Here is a 21,527-nt window from a genome sequence, read left to right on the forward strand (position 1 = left end):
ACTGCAACTTGCAATGCCGTATTTTCAGAGCTAAGGAAACCCCTCCAATCTTCCAAAATACAAAATTTGAAGAGAGTTAGGTAGGTGTTTAAAAAAGACTTCAGTCAGAGAAGAAAAGTGGGGATACACCAAAAAAAGGATTAGAGAGAAGTATTAATCAGGACTATATAAGATACAAAAGGAAAGGAAAATATTGGTAGAACAAATATGCCACTATAGAATTAAAAATTATGTGGATGCACATCTTACATGCGTCATGACTTTGGATGGGCAAAGGAATACTAATATTTTTTTTAACCTCTGGAAACATCTCTAGACTGCAGTAAGACAATTTATAAACATTTTTAAACTCAGGTACAAGCAATAATATCATAAAGTTCACCTCCAGAGCTTGTCATGGAAGCATCCATATGTCTCAAAAGTGATTTTCCCAATTGCATTGTGGGGGGAAAAAAAATTCTACCCCCAATAGCCTTTTGAGTAATGAGTATTCCTGCTCAAGCAAGGAAAGAAATCCATATAAAGCTGTGTATGAAGAAACTATTGTGCATTTTCTCTGGAATTGCAGAAAACCTGAAACTACAAAAACCATCACAATTTTTGTTGAAAATATGGTATTGCAGTCATAAGCTTCTATTGAAAGCAAACAAAAAGCTTGTCCAGAATGACACAAACAAACTGCAGATTTGTACTCTATGAATGGCTTAGCACAAGACGATACTTTTCTGGATGGAAACAGTTCAATTAACTAAAGCAAATCCGTGCAGGACACAACCTGACCTCTCCACCATCTGACGTTTCTTATGTCTAACTTTGCTGGCCTCCCTGATCGCTTCCCACTTCTTCCAGTCTTCTTCACTGCATGGACCTGGGATAAAGTTTACTGGTTGCATGTTGCTTCCCACTTTCCAAGATTCAATCTTGCGTGCCAGCATATCGTCCCTCTTATGGTGGGAAGACGGCGACAACACTCTACCGCTCCTCTTTCTTTCCTCAGGCACTGAATTTTTTTCAAGTAAACATAGAAATTTGGACCGGATTTCTTCTGGAAGACTCCAAGGATCAGGAAAGAGCGCAGGGTGGTACTTGTCAGGAGCACCTGATAAAGGAACTTCTTTTTTCTGAGAGAGGATTTTACGAAATATCATGTCATCTTTTTCCAAATCTGGAATCACAGGTTGGCCTTCCCGAGGTTGCAGAATTATTTCACCCTCTAGAGGAGGCTCCTGCTCAGAGAATTTTCTGAAATACTGGGGATCCTGGAGAACAACGTGATTCATATGGAAGGCCCCAGTCTTGCGAACAAACAAGTCATCGTTTTCTAGATCTGGGTATGGATATCCATTTTCAGCATCTCCTTCATCATCACATCCTGGTATAAAGGAAATATTCTTTCTACATTTTATGAGCCTAGGGCCAGAAGTAGGATCAATTTTGGTCTTCGTTTCAGAAGACAAGTAGTCAGAGTATTTTTGCAGGGCCTGAAGTAACAAAAACTGACTGAAGCATATAAAACAAAAGGAAGGAAGTAAAATATCATTAACTAGTAAAAAACAAGCAGATCATAATGTATTGAGATATACATTTGTTTTAGATTTGCAGTATCCTGAGCAGTACAATTACACCACTTGGCATTCACCACCACTAACTAGAGCACAGTGCACATCAATCAATGTAAAGGTAGCAAGACATACTGACTTGCCAGTAAACAGCACACTTCATGCTCACAGACAAAGCCAGAAACCCTATAAATCATGTTATCCTTTCACATTTACAATTTTCAGAAGATGACCAGCAACCTACAGCTATAGTAAAAAATAAAACAACAAAAAAAGTAATAAAAAAGAAGCACGACATCACAGGATGCAGTTTAATTTCATTTAGCTGTTGCATATCCAGACACTTCTTTTTGATGCAACAAGAGTACAACTCATGCAGTGGTATGAACCTGGGCTGGTCAGAAGCCTCCAAGATTTTTCCTTCTGTAATCTGTGACAATGGGCTTCCCATATATTCAGCAGTTGGCTTATAGTTTTGATCCCTTCTGCTACTGCTATTCCATTCGAAACTTGGTCTTGGCTGGTTAGCAACAAGGGCAGAGCTTTGTTTGTAAGCAAAATTCATATCCTCAGAATCTGATTTCTTTCTACTGTCCAGCAGCACAAGAAAACACAGGGAAAGAAGAAAAAGTGCATGCGCTTAGTAAAATGCATAGTGTCAACAGTGTAACAGTTGTAATGAAAATAATATTTCAATTATTTTCCTCAAAAAAAAAAAAAGTTTTGCACACAGGAGAGAAACAAGGGCATGCATAAAAACGCACCTGAACCCTTGAATCTCTTTATACCAGGGTTTGAAAGAGGATTTTCTGATTTTTTTCCATAGCAATTCTTCTTCTGGAGTCCAAAACTTAGGAAGAAATTTGTCAAAAGGAACCACTGTATTTGATGCTGAAGAACTTAGCTTGCGAAAATAGAGATCATCTTTTTCAATGTTTGGGATGACTACTTCTTCTTCCTCATCCTCATCGAAATACCCAGATAATTCTGGAGAAATGTTAACTCCTGGTTTGTTTTCCACTTTAGTATCCAACTGCCTCTGTCTCCTCTGGTTACTGTTCAAAATACCCAATCAGTTAAGATATTTTAGGAGAAACTTAACAAAAAGAACGCAAAAAAAAAAAAAAAAAAAAAAAAACCAAAAACATGCTTTTTGGCTCAGGAGTTCAACCTTGTGAATGAAGCAAATTAGTTCTCAATTCCACCACTGCAGTACCAGAAATAGCAAAAAAAAAAAAGTTAAATTGTTATATCGGCATCCTATCACATCTGACAAAAATTTGACAGAAAAGGCACAGTAATCTATCACCTCTGTTAAAATGCTGATTAGAAGGCTAACTTCGAGTTATCAATGGACTGCAATTTAGGTAATAAAACAGTTACTCGATCTTGGATTAGTATCTCTGACCTCAGTGGTTCAAGCACTGCAGCTAGTGGACCAGCCGAATAGTTTTCTTGTGAGCAAGATTTAGGAGAGTCATTGCGCAGCACGAAATGATGTCCAGGTGCAGTAGAGCTTACAGGGCTCTTTTGGACTAGAAATCTACGATTTGCTAAGTCATCCATAACCAAGTCGGGCATCCTTTTTCCATCTTCTGAATCAGAGCCACTGTCATACTCATAGATCATCTGTAGGGAAGCTGGATTTGTAAGCCCACATTCTGCTCTGCTATTTTGGCAGGAAGCTATGGGATTCCTTTCACGTCCACTGAGGTTGACCAAAACAGGAACAGAATGAAGACAGTGAAGTCACACAAGATGAAACCCAGGAACTGCCCACTAGTCTCAAGTGTGCACACTAAGAAATTGGACAAGAGAAATTCATCACCACAGTTTGGAAAACTTTAATGAGAAATAAAGCTGTATGTCTAGCTCATTCAAGACTTAAGATCATTTAAACCCCCCTCTGCATCAAGTATGACCAACATCAACACATCAGTTTTTTGTTTTTTTGAGTAAAGTGGAAGAAAGTCAAGCAGACGAAGAAAATAACAGGAAAAATTAAGTTAAAAAACAAACAAACAAAAACCTAGACAACCACAGCAGCCCCTCCCCTTCACTTAGAGTATTTTGTTTTCAGTTGTAGCGACAGCACCTTTTTTTCATTCACTAATAAAGAAAACATTTGTTAAAAATATAAATGAAATTCTGCTTTACAAAGACTGCACACATCAGTACCTTGAAAATGTCCCATCTAACTCTGGGTAGACAGGGCTTGCCCAGCTCCTCCTGTTGTCCTCATTCTTCTCTGTTCTCTTCTTCCTTAGGGGTGCTGGCATATATGCTGGCTGCTTGTTTTTAGTGGGTAAGAAGCGATTGAAGTCAGTAGCAGGTTTTGGTTCAATTACAGAAATCCTTCGATAGGACCTGTCATCTTTATGGGAGTCGCGCATCTTGAAAGGCAGTTCTGAGTCTGTGTCACTATCACAGCCTAAGAGAACAGAGGAGAAAATAGATGGCACAAATGTTATTCTCTAGGTAAGAGTTTCTATCTAAAAGTTACATTGAAATATCCTAAAATCAGTTTAACTGCATGTTTGAGATATTTTCCCTGCAAAGTTATTGAACTACTGATAGGACTGTAGGTAAGGTAAGGTATTTTTAGAAATTTGTTCTGAGGCTGTGATAAGGTCCGTTAAGCTGAATTTGGTTTGCATGCTCATGCTACATTCATTCCATTCTTTCACTATCACTGCTGCCTGCAGGAAATAAAGCACTAAACTCTAAACTAAAGAAATAAAAGAGCAGAGAAGTTTTTGGTTTTTTGTTTTTTTTTTTCTCTCCCTATAATTAAAAGCACATTTGCAACTCATGTTTACTATCAAAACCAACTTACTAGCAAAGAAAAGAAATACGCTAATCTCAGCATATTAACATCCATTAGAAACCCTGGGTACATATCACATATGTAACATGGCTATATATGTTGCTTTGCTCAGATCAGAGGTGCTGTATGTGATGTATCTGGTCCAACAGTTTTAGTTTTTATATTGTTAGACTACAAGTTAATTCTGAATTTTAAATCTGGAAGAAAAAAAGGCAGGTCAGAGTGGAGCTATAGGGAACTAGTGTCACAGATCTTCTTGTTACCTTTTTTTCCCCCATGATAAATTAAAATATCAAAAATAAGAACTACTATTCAGTTTTCGACCTAGGTGGGAAAAACACTGGTTATGTTTAATGTTCACAAATCAAATGAAAAATATAGATATATGATATATCCATGATAGGAACAAGACAAGACATTTTTGAAACTGTTGCAGTTTTAGGTGAACTCACCAGGATCTGAATTCTTGCAACTACCCTTCCTGAAGTATAGGAAAATAGCCCACATGGACACACATCCTGACGTGACAGTGGAAGCATGATTATTAACAGCCCTTCCTAGTAAAATTCCTGTGGACATAGCTTTATTTCTATCAACCGTTAAAGATCAATATTTGCTTTAGGAAAACACAACCCATGGCAGTTGCAAAATTAGAGTTGCCTTCCAAGTCACTTAAAGTACTGGGCACCTGTAATACTAGGTCCATACACTGTCTTTTCCCACTCTCATAAGATGTGTTTATAAAAGATTTAAAAGAGGAAAACATACCTTCACTGCCACCTTTCAAGGTTATATCTGATGAAAAGCTTGTGGAGGACCTTGAGCCAAGAGAGTCCAAGCTATCGAAAGAATCGTCTCTTTTGTGGCTTGCTGAAGATGGAAAAGGTTCTCCTCGGTCCACGTACCAAATATCACCGTACCCACTATCCCTGCCACTTCTATTTAGGTGGCTGGACTCTTCAAGTGCCTATGGGAGTAAATTTTGAAAGATCCTTCATGATAGTTTAAAGCAGAATATTATTAGTCAATTTGCACTCAAAAATTTTTAAAACGTGTCTTGACTGCACTAACAAACTTACCAACATCAATCCCAGAAAAATTGAAAACCTTGAATAGATGAGTTAAAACAAATTCTTAAATTTCCCTCATTTCAGCCAAACAGAATCAAGACAAGGCTTATTCACAATTTACCAACCAATCACAAGGGATGGGCTCTGATTTTCTTGATTACATTGGTATCGGAAGAACCAGGGTAGGCTAAAACTCATTCTTTCTACATAGCCTTTGACAGCAAACAAAAAACAAGAAAACACTGTGATAGTAGTCTCCAAATTAAGACTGATTAAACCACCAAAGATTATTTTGAGTTGTAGAGTTGCAAAGTATGAAATTGGGGTATTTATTTACTACTTCTAATGTTTTCCTTACCTTAGTCAATGCTTGCCCTAATAACTTCTCAAATGCTTTAAGATTGAGATATGGACCATTATAGTGAGGGTTACTTTGTGCTTTTCTCCCCAGCCAATATAATGTAATCAAAACCTAGAAACATAAAACAAACAAAACGAAATATGAAGTTCATTTGCTTCCTTCTCAACCAGCATTAAGGCATCTCTCCATGTTACGGAGAGATTTTCCACATTTAAATATAAAAATCTTGTTTACAGTGTTTGCTAGAATTTCCATCAAAACCACTTACAGTGCTGTATTATATACAGCATAATGCAAGTAATCATGTGCAAGTGCTGTTTAATTACTGTATTTATTTGAAAAATTAAGACCCACAGAAATGACCATAATGTGGCACTTATTTGAATGAACAGCTGAAGAATAAAATAAGAACAATAATGGCATAGACAGAAATATCAGAAATATTTTAAAAATATATTTAATCAAAATTAGTGAGAAATTGTTTCAAATAGCATTGAAGTAAGTGTCTTACGTTTTTCACTCTTCTGTTGGTCTCCTCCGGTCTGAAGGAGTGAAGGAATGAGGAAAAAAAAAAAAAAAAAACAGTTTTAAAGTCTGATTAAGTTTAGTTATTATTCAAGATTTAAAAAGTTTGAAGCCCAATTAGAAGCTAGATAAAACATAAAACTATGACTCAAAAAAAAAAAAAAAAATAGAATAGCAACACACTTCAAATTCTCAGGCATAACTATACTATTTTAAGCATTACAGACAAAGCAAGAAACCATTAAAGATTCTGATTTGAGAACAATTCAGAAAGGTTCCAGGCTCTTTCAATTAGGTTTCTAGTTACCAACAACAACATGGAAAACAAGCAAATATCTGCGCAATATACTTCCTATCCAGGAAGAGCTTCAGATTCATGTGAAAGCAAAGTACTTTCCCTCCCTTTGTATTACATTTTTCAAAATATTTAACGGATAGAACATTTTGGACTAAAAAAGTAAAAAAAAAAAAAAAGTAAAAAAAAAAATAAGACACCCATCAAGCACTAGCAGTAATTAGGGTGAGAGGATTCGAACAAAAAGGTGTGGAATTCATAAACAGTGGCAGAAAGATTTACAAAGAGTTCAAGATTCAGACCTGTGATGCGTCAGGTCATATTTTACTACAGGGTTTGGTCAGCATAGACAGCAGTCTTCAAACACTTAACACAACTCAACGCAGTTCACACAGCCACTCTTTCCTCTCTTTCCCCATGTTTGAAGAGAGCACCTTTGCACTCAGTACTGATGGGGTGGTCATTCCCATCATGAAGAAATCAGGCAGCCATGAGCACAAAATCATGAGATGCAGCTGACCTGTGCAATAACACCTCTCTTAATGTCAAATATTTGCATGTGTAAGTATAAAGACCCTCCTAAAATACACTGCTGTTGTAATTTTTTTTATATTTTTTTATTTTTTATTGAGCATTTATTGGAGAAATGTTTTGTCTTTTATCATGAGCATGTGGATTTCTTTTCGGATGTACGTGCTATGGCTGTTACCTAATGTGTTGATTACAGACAGGCTGGTCACTAAGTAGAGAACAGAAAATTGCTCTCATGAGGCTGTATAAGCTCCACAGTGTATAAGCATTATACTTTTCACATCTGATGGAGAGTATTTTCAAGGTTTACACTCTTTGGCCTGAAGGCTTAAGGTCATTAGGACAGAATTTCCTTCATTATTTGCAATTATAAAAGCATAGGCCATGCATACCCTTGCTAAGAATGCCTTAAAATTTTCTTCCAAACTTTAGCAGTCCAGTAAACAGTGAAAAATTCTGCCTTCAGTAACTATAAGCTGTACCCCGCTGGTCACACCAGCTTTCAGAATGAAGCTCTGAATTGAACATGGTACCCACTTCTGCTTCTCATGAGCTCTCTGCAATCATTTATATTGGTCATTTGCAACATGAGGAACACTCAGCTGTTTTTGTATTTTTACATATCATCTACACTCAAACAAAGCATGAACAGGCCTGCATACTCAGGCTACAAACACTGCAAAACTTAAGAACATTCACGTCAACTAGTAAGCATGACTGAACCCCAAATGCAGGCATAGAAAAATTTCACACACACATACAGGACACAGTGGTCCATTTGCATGCTTGCTAGGCTAACAACAGAAGCAAGCTGTCAAGTTGTTTATTCTTAGCAAAGCTTTTCCAGTTTTGTAATTTACATGCATTACTACTTTATTTCTTCGAGCTATGCATGTTGGCCTCTGATCCTTTAAGCAATTTGTTTTGATAGGTAAAGTCCAAACATAAAAACCAGGAAACCTGCTAATCTAGAGCAATCAATTGCTTATTTACATAGGTATACATTAATTCTTCAATAGCCCTTACATAAAGGGAAAAGAGGAGGGATTCCAGATGAGTAATGTATAGTCCCAGAATCTGCACAAATCCAAAATCTATAGAATTGTTTCCACATACAAAAAAAAAAAAAAAAATCTCAACAAAGAAATCTAATGCTGTTATCTTACTGGAATGCCTTAAAAAAATTTATTGTCACCTTTAGTTTTCACAGCTGCTTCTCTGTGAGGCCTGCAGCTTTCAGAAGATGCGATTTGGATCCACTTGCTGTCTTTCTCTGAGTGAAATAAGAACCTCATACATCTACACTGTAGCCAAGCTCACAAACCATGCCTGAGCTATGCATGCACAATCCACTGCTGGTGTACCTTCATCAATGCAATTAAACACCAATCACACACTGGAAAATTCTAAAAAGAAATGTGATATTTTAATTCAAAATGACGATGATAGAACTCAGCTGGTGGAAACAACAGTCTTTATGAAATTAAGGGTATTATTCTGGCTTGAATAAAAGAATGCCATTGTGCTGTAACATACGCAGGCTGCTGCTTTGATTAAAGCTGCACCTTAAAAACTATCTACTGAAAGAAGCATGCTCCTGTCCAAATGACAGTTCCACATTGTTTATTAAATTTCATTAAATTTCAAAAATTAACCTCTGCTTTACCAAAGGTTTTCTCTAACTATGCAACTTCACTAGAGGTGTTTGAACTAAGAAACAGAAGCTGCTAAAGAGAACAGTCAACACTGCACAGAAATAATTTTACTGTGTGCTTCATCTGATCCCACTAGTCTCAATATTTTAGCACTTATTCTGAAGTTCAAAAGAAGACTGGGTTACCTAATTTAACATCAGTGTCAAACTCCAGCTAGCACAGAATTCTCAAGTTCAAAACCTACAGTTTCTCATTCATGAAGCACAAACCTTAAGTATTGGCAGTGGTTTCAGTAAAAGTTTATGAACAACTTCAAAATTAACCACCCTGGAAAATATATATCAAATGCAGCATAGAAGTCTAAAGGCCATAAGATAACAAACTGTGGGGGATATTTTAATAATTACGAAGCATAACTGAACAATTCCAAGCTGAACACTGCTGCAAGGATGTGAAATAACCACTCATGGAAAAGTAATATCTTCTGTGTAAATCATCTGAACTACGTCAATCGTTTAGCAAACAGAAAAAAAGACAAATGGGACAAAAATAACATGCACTTGTTAGTAGACTATATGCTTAGATACCAAATACCTTAGTTACATTTGAACAAAATGCACATTCACCAAAATAGTTTACGCTTGGTCAGCATTAGAGGATGAATGCTTCTCTAATAAGGACCACTATATAATAAAAGAAAGGGACGTAGCAATAACAGACTGAGCTGCAGCTCAAGGAATTTATTCCCAGTTCCACTATTTGCTCAAGGTTAAATAGCAAAATTAGTCACTAAGGCCCCTGCCTGACAATACAAAGGCTTTGGCAGCAGCTCTACCTTAAGGATTTCCTGATCTCTCTTTCCCTTCCAGCCGTCTCTGTTTGCTGCCCTGTGATTATGCCAACACAACTCTGATTCACACTGTGAATCAGGACCAAAGAGTCAGTTTCTCTGTTTGGGATTTTCTAATATGCATTTCTAATGCCCAAATTAACTCACTCATCTGATTTACAGCATGCTCGCACAAGCGAGCATGTTAGTATACAGCTGCAAGTCTGGCACATTGCCATACAGGAGCAGGGAAGGGCCTGGTGAAAGAGGAGCTTACCATGCCAACAACCTAAGAGACCCCAGTGATGGCAACCCAGCCAGAGGCTCAGCCTGCTTCCTGGACTTCTGCCAAAGCTCAAGTTTGAGGCATGATGATAGCTTCCTATTATTTCAACATACTTTGAGGTATTCTTAAAAATAAAAATTGTACAAGACAGTCATACAACTAACAGTAGCAAGCAGACTGTAATACAGTTTAGTTGATTTCTTAAGGTAACTACTTCCAGAAAATATCCACTGGAAATGCTAACACCTGTATATATATATTTTTCAGTGTCTCCTTGCAGTAGAGCAGTGTATTTTAAGTAGTTATGTTTAGATTGACTTATTTCAAAGCTTTTAATATATATGCCCAACAGTTTGGATTTTGTTTTCCAAACTTGGATCCCCGAGATCCTAATACATGTTAAATTGTGGAAACTATCAATTAGTAGCAGCAGATCACTCCCATACTTGACTTAATGCTTTCCAGAGAGAACATCAATGTGGGGCTCAAGGAGAAAACCAAGATACAAGATGCCAGTACAATTCTGGAAGATTATTTTGTAGAATCCCTTTAAGAAACGATGGCTTTCTGAGTATCTGCTTTTAGTGTAGAAACATTCTGGAAATGTAGATATGGATTTAAAAAAAAAAAAAATTAGATATATCAGAGTCTTCCCTTCCCTTAAATGAGTTATCTGCTGAAAAGTAGTAATGGGTCATTAGAGATAAGAAAGTTCTGCATCCATTTACGGAGAGGAAGAAGGGACAGAGACACTCCCACTGATAGAAAGGAATGTGCCAGTGACAAATGCACTGTGCCTAGTGCCAAACCCTGCCCTTGGTGATGAATAGCCCAGAAACCCCAACAGCTGCCAAAGCTATCTGTTACCCATCCCTTTCTCCATGCTACATATCTTACTAATACAGGACTTCACAAACAGAACGCAGATTTCTCTGTCAACAGAAGTACTGGTGTTCTCCTTCTGACCTTCTAATGACCAATGCTGAGGTTCCACCACCCAGATGACCTCAGAAAGACTTGGCCAACCCCTGCTTTAGCTCAGGAGCAGCCAAAGCCCTCTGCCAAGCTCCTCACCAAGCTCTAGGCACTGCAGCCCGACACCGGCACCTTAACTTACGTGTCTGAGGAAGACTTTGAAGGGTTCGAAGGATTCTCCACCCACTACTACCAAGGTATGTCACGCAGGAGAGCAGCACCATCCGTCCAACTAGCAGCAGGCTTGTGCTAAATTTTAACCTCTGTGGACACCTACTCAATTGCTATTAATATTGCTGTTATCAGATTTCACTGGATTCCCACATGCTGCTCAGAATAGAAAGGCTTCAATGGACGGCAGGACCGCGGCATGGGCACAGAGACACGAGGACATTCCTCCAGCCAGTGCTTGTATTCTCAGCAAACTGATACTCAACCTCGAGAGCCACCGCTCACTGCTGAGATTATTGGAAACAAAATGGTCTGGTACTGCAGAAGCACTCGAGAACAGCTTTGGAAAACACACCTTCCTACTTGACTGCTCTATAAATACAAAAAGCACATGTACTTTCCATAGCAACGTATCCACCGCACCCCCATGCCACTTACATTGTAACCGTATACAGTGTCAGGTGTAAAGTGACGGCAGAAAGCGTTTCTCCATACCCCTACGAAACCAGCAACATGCAGCAGGGAGCTCCGCCAGCCCTGCTGGCAGAGTAGCCTGTCCCCAGCCCACACCTTCATCTGCTAAAGAAGGGGCTGGGGGTGGGATGCCCAAGAGGGGAAGGGCAGAGAAAGAATTGGGCAGGACAACACCCTCCGTGGGAACATGGCCTGGTTCACTGCCTCAGAGCCCAGCCCATCACATCACCTCAGAGAGCAGTGCTTCCTAGCTGATCTCACCCATTACGCCAAGCTATTCTTAAACCTCTTATCAAAACAAAAACAGGCACTTCTAGAAATGTGCATCAGCCCCAGCAAGTTACAGGACACTCATATTATCCATTTCCTCACGCTCTTTTCCTACCCCTCCCTGGGTGGTCCATCTCTGCCAGCTTCCTCATAGCTCAGCCTAAGCCACGAGCTTCCGCAAGGAAGTAACTAATAGTCGGGATATCACAGGGAAGATGAGATACCAGTCAAATAAAACCAAAACAATCCAAAACAATAAGACGACAAAAAAAACAAAACAAGTGCCAAAGGAACAAGCCTGTGCTGAGGAACCTGGTTGATAACCCCCCTCAGGTCAGGGGCTGGCAGGGAGAAAGGGAGGGAGCATCACTGCAGTAACACCTCCAGAGAAAGAGGAGGCAGAGAATGTGAGCAGGCAGCTCACATTCTCTGTGTGAGCTTCCTGCTCATATTATGAGGTATATTAAAGAATTTTACAGCATTTGTAATAGTTACTCTTGCTTTGTTGACTGGTCCCTTTTTGCATGGTTTATCTACATTAACTTCACTTGCACTGTTTTGAAGATCTCTCCCTTGGTTCTCCCATACCACACTAGATCATTTTTGTGTGAATTTTGAAGATGAATTTGAAAAGAAATCCATATTGGAACTTATGCTTGTGTTAGCTCTCTTTCCAAAAGGGTTAGCTGGTGTTTCTGTAGGGTCTCACTGAATAACAAAGAGTGAGATCCTGTGAGTTTTTTGAAATACATACAAGAATACACAAATGTACAGTTGTTAACTAGCACAGAAATAGTACTAAAAGATACAGAAAAATATTCTGTATGAAGCATATTATTTGCATTAGCAGAACTGCAGCAACCATGGCAACTCAGTATTATTTCAACACAAAGCCAATATTCACCTTCTGTACTGCCTGATGTGACTTCACTATTATTTAATTTAATGGTTCCACAATTATTGTCCTTTTTACTTTCACTCCTATATCCCCTCTTCCCACAGAAGGATTCTAGTGGTGATTTTACAGAACAGTTTTCAGTGCTGACTCACTTATTCCTTCTGAGTACTGCTCAGATACTGCTGCACCCACTCAGGGTATGGATAAACAACTCATTGCAAGGTAAGTTAGGGTAAATATTTTCCATGTACCTACTACACCATAGCAACTGCCTGTGTGCATTCTTACCCAGGATTAATACAATTGTTCAGTTAGGAAGAAGCATTCAGTGGTGGTCCCTGATGGATTGCTAGGAATTGGCAGATGATACATTTTGCTCACTGAGACAGATTTTTCATACAATGGCCTGGGTTGAAAAGGACCACAATGATCATCTAATTTCAACTGCCATACTATGGGCAGGATCGCCAACCACAAGACCAAGACCAGGCTGCCCGGAGCCACATCTAGCCTGGCCTTGAATGCCTCCAAGGATGGGGCATCCACAACCTCCTTGGGCAACCTGTTCCTGTGCGTCACCACCCTCTGTGTGAAAAAATTCCTCCTAATATCTAACCTAAACTTCCCATCTTAGTTTAAAACCATTCCCCTCTATTTTTATAATGTATATAATCAGATAGGAGGGGGGGGGGAAAAGAAAAACAAAACAAAACAAACCTACCTACCTTCAATCTCCTGCCCTGCTTTATGCTCAGAGAAAAAAACTGTTAAACATAATCCTTTATTTTTGCATCAAACAAATAGGCTGTGATGCACAAACCTGTGCATAAACAAAATAGTATACCGATTTTTAACACCCAACTTCAGGAGTTTTCATTAACTTTGAGGGGTGTCTGTAAACCCCATGCATATACATGATATATATGCCTATATATTATGTAATTTATACATGATACTCAGCAAAGAACGTATTAGCTGACAAAAAAAAAAAAAAAGTGACTGGTAGTAATTTACACTGAGTATTGCTAAACTCATGCCTGCATTCATGGTGAGTTTCACCACTGCAAGAAGGTATTTACTTGGTTGCTGTTCTAATACATACACAGAATACAATTAAACGCATAGAAGTGAACTGCTAAAAGCAAGAACTACACTTTCCCCATCCATCGATTGCAAATCAGAGGTGGTCAAGACTTACTGTATTCCAGTCACCACCTCTTCAGGGAAACCAAGACTAGTAATAACAGGTAAGCATACAAAAATGAATTCATCTTTCTGAGAGAAGACAGGTAAATGTAGACTGCAATCAGGACCCCTGCATTTTGGGGTATGTGGGAAATGCAGGAGCTGAAAGTAACTTGAACATATTTCTGATGGCTAATGTTTTCCTCTACAGCAATTCAAATGTAATGCTGGCAAAAGTATTATATATGAGAACAAAATTTATTTAGCATTCTAAACTAAGAATTCTCTGGAAAAATCTCTGGATGAACTCCGTGTTCAGACTGATGGACTGGTTATCTTATTTCGGATGTCTGTATTATGCTTTGGTTAAGCTACACAGGAAAGGACATGCCTTTCGCCAGCCACTAGGTGAAAAGAGGCAGCCAACTCAGCTATAAAGGCCAGACTTTTCCATTCCTTTGCACTTCAAAATAACTAAGCCCGCAAAAAACTGAAGCAGATGAAATACCCACTAGCTTGAACTGTCTCAATATTGACACGAATACTGTCGATCCTTTAATGCTAGCTGAGGACAAAATCTGAAAAAAGAATTGTGTTAGTGTCAACCCCAGCCCCTCTTTTTAAGTTCAAGCCACATTGTTAAAGAACAAATACTTCAGCATTTTAAAGGGGGATTACTAAAAGCACAGCTTTTGGGAAAATATGCTAGAGCTGAGATTTTGGAGAGAATTCAGATTATTTGTAGAAATGGAAGAGTGAAGTTCAGAAAATGGATCTACAAGGTAAGTGCAATTAATTCCATGATGAACATTTTGGAAACAAGTTAAAGCTATGTTGGAATTTGCCCATAAGTAGAAATAAATCACTACTGCATGACTACATCATTTAGTTTACTAACCGCATTTGGGATAAAACCTTTAAAAGACTACTGGGCTTTCAGTGTAGTATTTTGGCAAATTATCTCACAACCAAATAAGAAGCACTGAAGAAATTGTAATGCTTCCTTTTTGAGATTTTTCCAGATTTTGTTTCTTTGAGTTACCCTAGCAACAGGGATAACAACATCACATAAAAACATGAGACATGGGATGAACTTGACTTTTCTCTGCCAAAGCCAGTTCCCTATTAACTTGAGTTGAAGCATATTCACCCAAAGAAGTGAGGTACCAAGATCACAGAAACATCAGCGGTCCTTAACATTTCCGATCTTTTCTTGATTTACCTTCATACGGGGAGGCAGAGTCAGACCCAGAAAAGAAAGCTTCAATTAACGCAGTCAAACATAAATTTATTCAACCTTATCAGAAATAATTCTGGAAAAGAATATAATTTCTTGAATCAACTCTTCCAGAAGCCATCAAAAACAAGGCATAATAATCAAGTTTGAAAGTGCACTACTCAGCAGAAAATGTGCCCTGTTGTTTCAGGGAGCAGATAAGATCCAAGGTAACCAAATACTTTCATCCCTAATTGCCACAATTCCCATCTCCTGTCCTGAGTTCCTGCAACACATCCATGTAATGGACCTACTTAAAGATGTGGGTGTTAACTATTCTTTGTTTAGGTTAGTTACAAATTCAGATTTATTTCTGTGATGTATGAAATGACTAAATTCAATTTGTTGCAATCAATATCACCAGATAAGTGTTTGCTTTCTGGAGGATAAAAAAAACTGTCAGCCCTAGTGGACAAAAGTGTTTTAAAGCTACTTTAAGCAGCCAAGTCAGGTAGAGGGTATTTTTAAACATTTGCTCAAAACATTAAACTTTTGAATCAGGTTTTCTGGCCAAGTTTTTAATGTTGGAAAAATGAATCCTTCTTTGCTGCAAAGTGAGAGAATGGGTAGATGTCCAAATACTTGCTTTGCCAGAATGTTAGAAGGTCTGTGTGGGAGGCAAAAAGGAGGTGGCAAAAAAAAAAAGCTAGCCTAACCATATAACTCTGAGGCTAGAGAATTTATATAATGCAATATTCTGAGCATCCCAACCTACTGAAATCAACTGTGCTGGAGTTTATGTAGTACAGTTAGAGGAGTTCGAAAATACAAACTTGGACAAAATTAATAATATAGGAAAATAATCCTAGCCACAGAACTGCCACAGAACTGTACATGATCTCATACCATTGCTTTACACTGGTACCCATAAAGTATGTAATTTGTAGCATGAAACTGATGACTGAGGAAAAAACTTTGATTCACCAATTAAGACACTACCAAAATGCTCCAACAAGCTATTACAACTCAATCTGGTGGCAGAGAGGGAATGGAACAAAAAGATCCAATTCTGCTCCAAGTGAGGCCATGGCAATATTCCCAACATTTTTAATGACTGCATGAGTAAACGCTAAATTAGGAGTCTTCCTTCTCATGAGAAAAGAGATACTAATGTATTAACTCTTGGAAACTACAGTTCACTGTCTGCAGAATTTTACCAACCGTCTGGCCAGAAGTAGGCTCCTTAAAACACACATGGTGGCTGTAAGCTATCCTTCCCAGAAGTCACTCAAACTGCAGAGCCTGAATAACAAAAACAACCCTGAGGTTCTGGAAGAGGTTACTATAGAAATCCTTCACCCCAAAATCCACAATTTCCACACAACTGGGCAGACATTTTGATCCAGAGAAGGTCAGCAGAAACCTGAGAATTCTCATCTAGGGATCCATGGCTTCTGCAGATGAAGGATCTCCATATTAGCTATGAATGCAATCATTATTGCATTTAATCATTGCAGTGATTATTTCAGACTAAAGATTAAGCTGCAACGTATGTCAGTGGCAACAGTGAGCTACAACAAGGCTCAACTTCTGAGAAAAGAGTCCACACATTGCATAGCAACTGCTAATCCACATCTGCTACTTTGGAAATGTCTCCAGAACCAGCCATTTTCATCTTAGGTTTTTAGTTCTCTTTGAGTTTAGAAGTCCCAATGATAATACTGCTGTGACAATATAACTGTTTTCCAGTTCAGTGAAAAGCCAAGTCCTCATTATTCTCCACTGAGAGTTAAAATATAGAGAGAATGAGAAAGTTGCTAACCTACTTGCAACAAGAAAAATCACACAGGTTACAACTGAAGAAGAATCACACAGGAAGCCAATTCAGAAGGCTCATTACCCGGGTGCACAACGGAATAATAAGACTCAGAATAACTCCAAGGTCTCCAATTCTTTTCAACTCCAAACTAACAAAACTACAAAAGTTAGTTAACCAGAACAATGAAAGAATAGCCAGTAAATCCTCAAATGAAGAGAATAAGTCTCTGCTGATGGTTTAGGAGAAGGCTGTTGACTCAGAGATGGTATATATGAGTGATAAGCAAATGTGAAGATAATACTAAAGATTGCCAGATAGCAAATTGTTGAGCCATGTTATCCGCACAATGATACCTGGATATGAAGATCTGCACTACACATTTTTGCAACATATTTCTCCTTTCTTTCTACATAGCAATACACAGGTGGAAAAGGCTGCTATGAAAAATATGGCTAGAGTGCTCTTCACATATTATTCTTCCTACATGTGAGTACAGATGCAATTCGTGCTCCAATGTATCTACTGAAGTCTGTACCTTAAAGTTTCGTTAAGTATTCTCAGTGGTTTTTAGCAAGTGAAAGTACGGAGATGCAACAGCCATCATCATCAAGGCAGTATTATTTATGGCAGAGTACAAGTCTTTTAATATACTCAAAAATAGCATATACTGCAGTGTAAGTTACATTATTATAAAAATGAGTCTTACATAAACCAGTTCCATCAAAAACATTTCATGCTACAACAAACCAGACATCTGTTGGATGTTAATTTATTGGAAGACACTGATTCAGAAGTACTTTGGCAGTCAGATATTTATTGCTCAGTAAAAAAAAAAAAAAAAAAAAAGATTACAAACGTTAAATCCTCTATCACACTTCCCTTGGACAACAGCACGTTGAGTACATGTAAAAGTATGCACCTCAAATTTTTCGCAGATAGGAAAGAATCTGTGGAAGCTTTCCCCAGGGAAAGAAATCCAGAACTGTAGAAGGAACTCTGTACAGAATGTCAGGTATGTAACTTTTAATAATAGTTCATTTAATTACACAGTTACCTAAGCTTCTTAAGAAGTGGAGGAAAAAGCACAACAACTAACACACACAGGACAGGTACACAGGTGAATATATTTGAGTTTTCTGTATAATAAAGTTACCAACCAAATCCAAGCAATGTTTTATGAAGAAAAGCTGCCAGGAAAAAGAACAACAGATTAAAGACATGAGGTGTAATCCTCTACAAAGAGAAAAATTCCCATTAAGAGCACTCCCTAACCTCTTTTTAAGCAGTGACGCTGGAATTTTAGCACTGATGAAGACTGATACAAGCATGGAAATCAGCAGGCTATGTGTGAAATAAGTAAGACTTTTAGTATACATGAGTGCACATATATTTAAATATACGCTGTGTTCAATTCTACTGCATGAAGTCTTAAATGCACTCATTTTGAGTGTTTAACCAACTACCACCCCATCTGTTCGCTAACATGCTCCTCAACTCACAGCAGTATCTAGAGATGAAAAGTGCTTTGAAATTATGATTTTTTTTTTTTTTAAAGGCTTTTATTTTTGCTAATTTCAGTTTGCACAGCAGATTTCACATGTACAACCAAGCCTTAACTGAAGTGCTTTCACAAAAAGAAAAGTGACCAGGGAGTAACGCCAGTGATAAGACAGCTCCAGTACAATCATTACCAAAGTTAAACCAAAAAGCAATTGTACCCCATGAACACAACATTGTACACTTTTCTTTTTTTTTTTTTTTTTTTTTTGAGAAATTTTAGAATGAGCTGCAATTTGCTTTGTTTAATGAACCAACATTTTCTGCCTTCTCTCTTCTACTGGGCCTTTAAGATGACCATCTACATCCAGTTTGCCTAACACTTTTCTTTGTTTCCCTACACTTCTGTGTGAATCATCACTTACAAGCTATTATTTCAAAGAACCAGACACTTTCAAATCCTGTCTACAAACAAACTTCAGTTATATCCTCCACCATTAAGAAAAGTACAACCTGATTTTTTTCTGATAAGTACCTACTAATTTTTTTCAATATAAGGGTTGGGATGTTACACGCCTTAATAAGGAAATACATGAAAACCTCTACAACTACCTTTTGTAATACCATTAAAGAATAACTGCCACCTGTCCTCTATTTCAAAGCGTGTACTCTTTGGAGGCTGACCCTGCGTTGCTGTTTGTTTTGCAAGTTGCCTGGCAAAGAAGCCTGAGCAATGGAGAACAAAACCAGAAAGAAGCCATCTTCATCAGGTATCCCATTCCAAAATAGCTGGAGAGCAATCAAAAGACTATTCCAAACCATAGAAGTGGTAGCATGTGGATCACCTACAGCAAAGGGACTTAAAACTGAGGCGATTGCTACTCTCTCTTCAATTACAGGAAAATACAGACTAGGATATTGTACAGGTAAATATTGACCTTAATACACTAGTTTTGAAATTGAAGGCAGCCCTTGAAATTAAAAATACATTTACTAAGAAGTCACAGTACCAAGAGCTGAAGTAACCTGAAATAGTTAGCTGGAGAATCCTCTCATGGCTTGAGGTAGAAAAAAAAAACCCACTATTTAGTAACTTTCCTCCACCACTTTCACTGCTATTTAATTCTGCTTGTGAGGAACCTTGTCTCTCCTGTGTCCACAGATGCACAAATAACAGGAACATGTTCCATTAAGCCTTGTATGCCAAAGTCTACATGCAATTAAGCCTGACCAAACAGTTTCTAGGAGCTTGAAGATATTTGCTTTCCTGACAAAAATCCTGCACACAAGAGCTCCTCACATAAGTACGTATGCCTTTGGTATGTTTCCATCAAAAAGATTCCTACACCAGGAAATAAAAGCTAGCTTCTTTCTTGTTTGACTGATTAGACAGCAACATGCCACTTTTACATGATGGAAACCACATAAACACATTTCTGGACAACAGGAGAGAAGAGAAATTCAGTGTGTTCACTGCTTCCCCACATCCCCTGGACTGGAATTAAGCTTATACAGAGCCTTTCAGTGCAAGTTCCCTAATGAAACCTACACCTGTTGCTATGCAAATGCAAACCATTCTCCCTTAATAGGCGCTGTATTTGACAACATGAAAATGGATTTCTTACAATGCTTCTGGAAGCAGAAGAGATCCATTTCTCCATACATCACAGTTAACAAAAGGAGACCAACTGGATTCATTTACACTAGCTTTGAATCACATTTTATCGTAACTCCTTTCTGTCCTGACTACAATGTCTTCTAACAGTACCCATATCACAATGCAGAAATTTAGGCAGAGTTCAGATTAGATATTTACACCAACCAGCACAGCAGAGAAATACTACATGTTCTGTGGGAAGGGAAAGATGGATGAGGAGAAAGCCATGGTGTGATTCTGCTTCAGTGGGATGCAGTTGCTTGTGCTGACAATGTGCTCAAGAGGCATCATGGTGGATTCATACTGGCTATGGTAGCGAAGATATTACTGCTCCTATGGCCCAGGAGTCGAGTCAACCCAACGTAGCTGATCATGCAGATCTATCTATGTTCAAGCAAAGTGAAAGAAAGGAAGCTGTGTGCTGTCTGAACAGATCGTGCTACACTGGAAGCAGACTGGTTTTTGACCTACTTAATCATTTCAGTCATGTGCTCATATTTGAGCCTGTTTTAAAGAAAACGGGCCTTGAATTTTTATGTTCTTTCATATCTTCATGCTCAGTGTATATTTCTATTTAGACAGCTTTTCAAGCCATTGCAGTTTTTCACTGCAGAATTCATGTTGGACTGGGTGATTCTGTGGGTCTTTTCCAACCTCAGTGACTCTATGATTCTATGTTTTAGGGAAAAGTATAAATGAAAAGCTTAAAGTCCTACGGAGAAAGGATATTTGATGCACTAAGATTTTCTATTACCAACTCCATTTCAGTTGATGTTTCAGTTCAGTGAAGATTTCACAACTGGCACTTGAACTGGATTTCACAAATTGGAATCCAATGCTTGCATTCAGATTTAGTCTTCTGCAGCTATCTTTACCTTCTCCAAATACCACACACTTCTCTGCCTTTTCACCATAGAACCTCATGGTGTAAATATGCTTTCTGATTAAGTCAAGAAGCCCCAACACTTCCCTCCAACTTTTTTCCTGATAAAACTTACACAGTCCATTAAAAGAAGGGAATTTACCAAGAGACTTTGGAGGACACATAACACAGTATAAGCACAGAGTACCTGCCTAATTTACTCTAAGTATCCAAACCAACACTGCACAGTTGTCCTGCATCAGTACTGCGAAGTCGGGTGATAAGCTAAATTTGTCCTGCATGCACAGCTGAGCGCAGCTACTGTGCAGCCATTACCCACATGAATCCAGGCAAACAAAGCTCAGGAATGCAGGGCTTGTTGGCTGCCATCAGTCCATGGATTCATAGGCTTATCATCCTGAACAACAAAAAAGAGTACTGAATACAATAAGAACAAGTGCAGTTGCATTATTTTTGTGACAATCACCACCCTAGACTGACTATACCATCTGAAAAACTGGACATTTCTGCACAGGGTATGTCTTAATTAAACCAACTAGCTTGT

At 38.3% G+C, this 21,527-nt stretch overlaps 1 protein-coding gene across 7 annotated transcripts in view; it reads right to left on the reverse strand.

The window, feature by feature from the left end:
- Nucleotides 1-21,527, reverse strand: part of LMO7 (LIM domain 7) — a 128,681-nt gene that overhangs the window by 37,503 nt on the left and 69,651 nt on the right. For 4 of the 7 annotated variants that reach the window (XM_052705811.1, XM_052705810.1, XM_052705809.1 and 1 more), the window contains 4 exons: nt 6,329-6,359; nt 5,815-5,928; nt 5,155-5,353; nt 3,738-3,990 (listed from right to left, as the gene is read on the reverse strand). In XM_052705811.1, the coding sequence (XP_052561771.1) occupies nt 3,738-3,990; nt 5,155-5,353; nt 5,815-5,928; nt 6,329-6,359 (597 nt within the window). Of the gene's footprint in view, nt 1-780; nt 1,501-1,948; nt 2,150-2,323; nt 2,615-2,967; nt 3,268-3,737; nt 3,991-5,154; nt 5,354-5,814; nt 5,929-6,328; nt 6,360-21,527 lie in introns of all 7 variants that reach the window. The other 3 variants (XM_052705806.1, XM_052705805.1, XM_052705807.1) reach the window with 2 other exon arrangements.

The sequence above is a fragment of the Tympanuchus pallidicinctus genome, unplaced genomic scaffold (genome assembly GCF_026119805.1).
Source record: "Tympanuchus pallidicinctus isolate F22 unplaced genomic scaffold, pur_lepc_1.0 scaffold6, whole genome shotgun sequence".
NCBI classification, from domain to species: domain Eukaryota; kingdom Metazoa; phylum Chordata; class Aves; order Galliformes; family Phasianidae; genus Tympanuchus; species Tympanuchus pallidicinctus.